Source organism: Daktulosphaira vitifoliae, unplaced genomic scaffold (assembly GCF_025091365.1).
Source record: "Daktulosphaira vitifoliae isolate Bord-2020 unplaced genomic scaffold, ASM2509136v1 Scaffold_5, whole genome shotgun sequence".
NCBI classification, from domain to species: Eukaryota; Metazoa; Arthropoda; class Insecta; order Hemiptera; family Phylloxeridae; genus Daktulosphaira; species Daktulosphaira vitifoliae.
The window spans coordinates 25,165,418-25,172,910 of record NW_026099576.1 but is presented as its reverse complement, the minus strand read 5'-3'; the positions used below and the strand labels follow the sequence as shown (position 1 = coordinate 25,172,910).

At 22.9% G+C, this 7,493-nt stretch overlaps 1 protein-coding gene across 3 annotated transcripts; it reads right to left on the bottom strand.

The window, feature by feature from the left end:
- Positions 1-278: 278 nt before the first annotated feature.
- Positions 279-5,364, bottom strand: LOC126907321 (cold shock domain-containing protein CG9705-like). Of its 3 annotated transcripts, XM_050688513.1 has the most exons (5): positions 5,075-5,364; positions 2,276-2,381; positions 2,022-2,182; positions 1,616-1,738; positions 279-1,054 (listed from the first exon to the last, which is right to left on the bottom strand). In XM_050688513.1, exons 3-5 carry the CDS (start codon positions 2,144-2,146, stop codon positions 898-900), a joined length of 405 nt encoding a protein of 134 aa, XP_050544470.1. In that variant the 5' UTR covers positions 2,147-2,182; positions 2,276-2,381; positions 5,075-5,364; the 3' UTR covers positions 279-897. The 3 variants fall into 3 exon arrangements, with proteins under 3 accessions (XP_050544470.1, XP_050544471.1, XP_050544469.1); XM_050688514.1 differs by lacking the exon at positions 2,276-2,381; XM_050688512.1 differs by lacking the exons at positions 2,276-2,381; positions 5,075-5,364 and having other exon boundaries at positions 2,022-2,269.
- Positions 5,365-7,493: the final 2,129 nt, after the last annotated feature.

Below are 7,493 nucleotides of genomic sequence, written 5' to 3'. Positions count from 1 at the left end.
TTCTACAATAACAGACTAGAATTATCATATAAATTACAAAATATCAATTATTAAAATAGTTATAAACACAGTTATTATAAATTATTTGATTGTATACATAAATGTAAAAAAAATAATTACTATTATACTAAAATTATGGTTTAATTTTGTTTAAAATAAATTCAGAAATTATTAATACAAAATCATCTCATTTATTAATTTTCGTTAGTTACATGGTTCTACCTACTAATACAAAAAACAAAATAAACAAGAAAGTTTAATACATTGGAATTTTCAAACTATTATTGCATATTATACACTAAAAATATTTGTTAAATTATTATATCAAATAGTTATTATAAAAAAAGAAATAATGGTGAAATAGCTACTGATATAAGTAAAATCCATTTATATGTTTATAATTTTTGATATGTTTTACAACAGATAAAATTAGAATATGCATGTTAGGGTATTAATTATCTAGTGATAATAATTAAAATTAGACTTAGAAAAAAAAACAAAAAATTATTATAAAATAATTCAGACCGCTTATTTCATAAATATTGTTTATCTTTCCCCTTAATTCGTTAAATTTGACATAACAAGTTATTTTAACTATTATTTTTGATACAGCTATTAATAAGTAATACAAATTTTACTTGACAAAATTTAACATTTAAAAATATCATTATGAAGAATTATAGAGCATATGCATTATATGTAAAAAAGTTTTATTAAAATTAATCTAATTATATTTACTTATATTAAATAATTATAATTATTTTATATAATTTGGCACTCTGGACTGAACAGGATATTAAAACATATAGGGTAAACAACAATTATATTGGAATGTATAATTTCTACCAAAAGTATTAAATTTGATTTTAAAAAATAACATTAATCATTTATAATAAATTAGTTTGCTTCAGGTGAATCCCATTTTAAATGAACCTGAGGTGCAAAGTTAATAATTTCGACATGTGTAGCCTGAACTTTTTCAAACTTAGGAGGAACAGGACACAATCTGTATCGAACATGATCACCGGGTAATGGAACATACTCTCCTTCAATACTGTAAAATTAATATTTTTGGATATTTATTTATAAGATATGAAATTATGTGTTTTAAAATTATGGTAAATATTATTGAACATTTATATAAAACTAAAGATTTAGAAATAATAAATCTGTATCCTTTATGAGGGATATTATTATAAATATTAAGATAGTCATATTATCAGTGCCTATACCTCTATTTGTCATCAAAAACTATAATCAGTATAAAAATATTATAATTAGGTAGAAAATTATTTTAATTTAAATAAGAAATTTTAAATGCTAATTTTTTTAATTAATAGATATAAAATAATTATTTCACTTTATACAAGAGAAGACATAAAAAAAAAAAAAATTGTCTAATGACAAGGTTATATTATTTTTTTATTGATATTTTCATTGTCATTAACAAAAAATATGAAATTTACTAACAGATAACGAATTATTAAAAGTAAATGAAAATTAAATATTAATAAATTAAAATACAATTTTTTATGAGTTGATTAAACTAATTATTCTTATATGTAATTAATGTAATTATTGAAACAAACATAGTTATCATAATAAAAGTACTCACTCTGATATATGTACAAATATATCGGGATCTCCATTTTCTGGTGTAATAAAACCATGTCCTTTAGATTTGCAAAAATACTTAACATGTCCAGTTACTTGTGGATTTTTTAAGGCTAGTGCAGATCTATAAGGAATGACAAATTAAGTTATTAAGTTACTAAATTATTAATAAGTATACTAAGTGTAATTCCAAAGGCTACTTAGGAGTATTTCGATTATTTTGACAATATTTTTGAAATCATCAAGTATTAATGACTATCATTTTTTAATATATTAAAATAAATTTTTCACAATATGACCAAGCTCGAAGATTAAGACAATCTAAAATGCACTAAGTAAGCATCAGGTGCTATATATTTAAGTATTATGAGGGTAAAGTAATTCTTAATTAATTATAATTATCTTACGTAGAGTCAGTTCTTGTTCTTCGAGTGACGATTGGACTAGGTGTTAGTAAACCCATTTTGCTTGGTGATAGATGGTGAGCGATTTTCGCAGCTTCTAGTTCTTCAACAGCGTTAACATTACTCATATTGAATATTTAAGATATTTTTGTCAAAACCAATAACTAAAATAATAATACAAATAGTTGGAATTCAAAACAAATATTTTTAAACGATTGTAAATGACAAAATGTGGTATGAAGTATCTCAATTGTTACCTTATGGTTTATTAGTTATAGTAAATGGTGACAATGAAGCGATAACAGTGATAAACAACTACGAGTTTGATAATACAAAATTTTCAGATATCAGGATTACCAACTGCTGTGAATAAAATGTTTAGAATCGTATTTTATAGAATTAAACTTTGTTTTGACATTTTATTGTATTAAATAGTTATTTAATGATTAAATATTATTATACTATATTATACCTTAACAACGCATTTAGAGTTTTCTTAATTAAATGTTATTTTTTTTAGTTGTAACAATATGTTAGTATTAACATCGTAGCTTATGCTAATTTACAGAACTACAAATATTTAGACAAGGTCATTATGTTCTTAACCAACATGCAATTTCAATTATTATTCATGATGGATTTGAAAAGTTTGAAAAAAAATCTCATATGACGAATTAATGTAATATTATTTATGTTTTATCTACAAATATAAATATAAACAAAAAAATTACACACATATAAAATCATATCTGAGAAGTCCAATTTTTAGCAATTTTCTTACAAAAATAATTGATTGGTGTATAACAATTTTAGGACGATAAGTTATTATAAGTATTTTAAGTAATAGAATAGGTTTGTAGCGCCGGTGGGTAATCGTACTAGTATATTTTATAACCAATACTTTACACTCATAATATACTAATTCTATATTTTAAAATGTTTTTAGCTTAATAATTACTTGTCTAAAAGTTGTTTTAGATAATTCGCATAAGAAAAGTGCTAAAAGCAGACTATTTTAAAATATAAAAAAAAAATTGTTGTTATTAATAACAGTAATAAAAATATAATTCGTAATTAATATAACACGTAATTAGATTATCTAAATAATACTAATTTTTGTAAACATAACTTTATAAAAAATTGAGCCTTAAATATTTTAATATGATAATTTAAAAAAACTCATGTTAATAAAATTATTAGTGTAGCATTGTATCTCAAATAAAAACCAACATTTTTGAACTTTGTATCATTAACTTATAGGGTGGGATTGTGTGAACAATTTGGGGCGAGGATTTAAGTGTAAGAAAACTTAATTGTAAAAAAAAATTGTAAATTATTAAATGAATGGATATTTGTATTCAATTTAGAGGGTTCAAATTTTCTGCTCCCCGGATTTCGCTCAATTTTAAGGTATATTAATTAAGAAAATGCAAAATACTCGGGGAATATGTTCCACTAGTCATTTAATCTTAGAAAAAAAAATCATTTACAGTTAATGCTATGTATTGATCAGAAGACTACTTGTTTTTAAATGTTTAAAATAATTGTATTAATTCATTTGACTAAATAATAAATAAAATTAGATGTGGTAATATATTACTTGAGGTACTAAAGTATTGTATTTGGTTTAAAATAAAATAAACTTATTTAAAAATTATTTCTTTTAAATCTTAAAAGTACCAACGTTTACTAAAAAATAACAATTTAAACGTGGTTATTAGACATTAAAATAACATACAAGTAAAATATCTTTTCCAAAAAATGTTAAAAGTTTGTATTTTTAATGTTAAAATTTATAATACCGATAATTATAAATTTAATTATTAAAAATATTTTATAAATTTTATAACTCTGTCATGTTTATTCGAAGTATCATAAACGAGGTATTATTATTTCATTTCCAAAGTATTAATCAACTACGTGTCGACAACGGCGCCACATGAGCTGTAGATCATGTTGCTGAGCAACCGATTTGTTGTAATGAAACGTACTGTTTACTTAATAATACATCTTGTAAATATCTAACTAGGCAAAAGGAAATTATTTTTTACGCATAGTTTGTACAAAAATTTACAAACAGTTTTTAAAGTTAATACGTTAGTAAACTATACTTTCGGACATGTCGAAAAAACAGAACACTAAATCAGAATCATCCCCCTCATTATCGTTACAAGGCTCACAAGTATGTACACTATTCACTGAATTTTGGTGATATATTATTCATTAGTGTTTATTCCAATTTTATGCCAATCACAATCAAACATTTTTGTAAGAATTGGTATTAGAGTTAATCTGAACAGACTTTATTTGTTTATATTATATGAAGTATGACAAATGGAAGATTGTCAACAGCTGTACGAAGACCAAGTAAATAAAAAAAAAGAAACGCGATTTAAAATTTCATTATCAACAAAATAATAAATTTTTAATATACGTCACATTTTTTTTCGTTATAAAATGTGTTTAAATAATCAAAAATAGTTGTGCAAATAATCGTAGAAAATGTTTACAATTTTGATGATTAATAAACTTAAACTAATTAAATTAATAATTATTATAACTTTGCAATAAAGTTATAATATTTAAACCTTACTCAATTTTAACATCACCTTGTAATATTTATTTTTAAGTCGAGGAAATAAACAACTCTGAACTCTGTAGAGTATATTAAGCGGTTTGGTTGGATTACTAATAATGTAACACACACGTCATTGAATATTCATTGATTCAGTGTACAGTACATAAAAAAATGTAACTCGTAAAAAATATATTAAATTCGTTATTGATTTGCTTGTAAATCATCATTTACTTTCAAATACCTTTGGAAAATGTAATTAACTTAATTAAAATTAAATTTAATATCTACGTATAGTATTTTGTTATTTTGAGTTATAACAAAATTATTTGTTTCACATAAATAAAATCTAATTATTTTGCTGTTTTCAAAAACTAATTCAAAAATTAGTTATGATTTACACTTAAAGGTACCATTAGCCTTAACATTTTTGAATGAATTAAACTTAAATATTTATGAGATTATCAAACATAATACTTACTCTTGAATATCTACATAATTCTTATGAACAAAATATTGAAGATACTGTTTTTGACTTGTCACGCAATTATCTACAAAATCATTATACGATAAAAATGTATACACGCAACGTACTACTTGTTAAGTCACTATTATTTAAAACAATATTGGTTGAAAATAGTTTTATGGTATTTGGAGTCGTCGCAAGAAGATAAAAGTTATATGTTTATTTAAAAATAATATTTACAATGCGTCTCATTTAAATCCATTTAAAACATAACATAACATTTTACCGATCGAAATCATGTATACACAAAAAGCGTGTGGGTATATTTTCAATGCAAATAATCAGTTTAATTTATATAAAAAAAAATGCTCTTAATAATGTATTTTTATCTTATCAAAGAGCATAGTTACTTTTCGATAAAATAAATGTAATACGAATAAAAATAGTGAACTATTAACTAAAAATTCTTTATTCACAAGTAAAATTATTTCCGTCTATTTAATAAATATATAAATAAATTTAATATTTTTGTGTCTATATGTATAAATTTACATTATTTCAGTAGTAAGTTAAAGCAGAGCGATTCGTTTATTATAATCCACTCGAATTACTCACAAAATAAATATAATTTTGAGAAAAAAAATGTTTTTTTGTTAAGTACACGTATTATTATATTATTAGTTATTAATTACTTTTTAGCATTATCTTTGTTGCATTACAAGTGTGTAGACTTAATTTTTTTTAATTGTAACACACTATTTCATTGAATTGAATAATACAAAAATTATTTAAAATATGCAAAAGGTTTTATAAAATTGCAATTAGAATGAAATTAAATTTTTTCATAAATAAATAAAGAATGTATTGTAGTTTTATAGAATAACTAATTATTTACCAAAAGTTAGTTAATACGCACGATTAAAGTACAAGATATTTTAACACTGCATAAATTATATATTAATAATAGTAATTGTATATTTATTCTTAATATTGATAAATTATACAATTATAAACAAAAGTTTTTTGATTAGTGTTTCATTTTAACATTTTGCGCAAAAATTATACACATGTACATAAATTGATACCTGTATCTGTGGTGTTTGGGTAAAAGGGCTTAAGGACAAAAATTGCGTAAATGAGATTAAATACATCATAATATTTAAAAAGAAATATACTTTTTTACGGTACAATAAACAATGAAATGATTAATTTTAAATTTAAGATATCTTACTTGAGCACCACAGAAATTGAAGACAAAATCAATTTTAAAACTAATTTTAAATTAAATAATTAAATTGAGAAGTATATTATTTTAGATAAATTTGACTTTGCGTTCGTCAAATTGTAATACACCAAGTCCCCTACGATGTTTTTACAATCAAAATATAGATTTTACAAACCAAAACCATCCGTTTTCTAGACCAATGTCAGCATCTACAATGGGTCCTATAAATCAGGTTGATAATTAAAGAGTGAATATGTAAAATCTCTAATGTGCCGAATTATTATTTTTTATATAAATTTAATATTATTGCTTTGGATCTAATATCATAAAATATTCTTACATTTTTATTTTAATAATTAATATATAAATGAATTACTATTATTAATTTATAAATAACCATAAGTTAAATTTAAGTATGGAGAACAATTGTTTATTATTTTGGCATTTAGGGCGTTTACAAATTTATTCTTAAATTTATAATTACTACATTTCTTTATGCAAATTTTTTTTCAAGGATTCTCCTAGAAAATTCAACTTAGTCAAAAGACCTCAATCTGCAGATATATTAAGTACATTTGAAAAGAACAGACATATAACATTTAATTTTAACGACCAACAAAGTGGTTCAAGTAATATTAAAAATAATATTAGTTATGATTAAATTAATTATAAATAGTATTTTGATAAATGATTAAGGATTTAATAAATGCTCGAAAGTTCAAAACGCATTTGAAGAACTGGAGGTAGAAGATTTATCATTGGAAAGTTGCTCTATGCTTGCAAAGAATGATGAGCATCAATCAAATGATGAACAATTAGAACCAGGCCTAACATCCAAACCACCCATTCCACCAACAATTCTTCATTCATCAGTTGAATATGATGAAAGAGAAAAAAAAAACATGCCTATAACATTTGACGATTCTATAGAGCTTAAATTTCAGAGATGGTTTCCAAATTCAGTATCTAATTCACAACCATCAGAAATTGAAACAGATGTCTCATTGAAAGGTATGTCGTACGAATATAGCCAGCGAGTTATTGATAAAGATAAAGGTACTATAACTTATACAAGAAGTAGTTCATCTATGAGCATTAGAGGAAGTGAAGATCATTTGGATGAAGAACATCTTTACTCTAATTTAAATGCTGCTATAAGTTGTGATAATAAGCTTAAATCGTCTATGTCAGTAGATCTTTTAGAAATCC

What these genes read in the sequence shown, in the direction of transcription:
- LOC126907321 (XM_050688513.1), bottom strand. Translation starts at nt 2,146, where the DNA reads ATGAGTAATGTTAACGCTGTTGAAGAACTAGAAGCTGCGAAAATCGCT. An exon ending in AGAACAAGAACTGACTCTAC is followed by an intron (nt 1,739 to 2,021) that starts GTAAGATAATTA and finishes CATTCCTTATAG; the next exon opens with ATCTGCACTAGCCTTAAAAA. An exon ending in ATATTTGTACATATATCAGA is followed by an intron (nt 1,055 to 1,615) that starts GTGAGTACTTTT and finishes TTAATTTTACAG; the next exon opens with TATTGAAGGAGAGTATGTTC.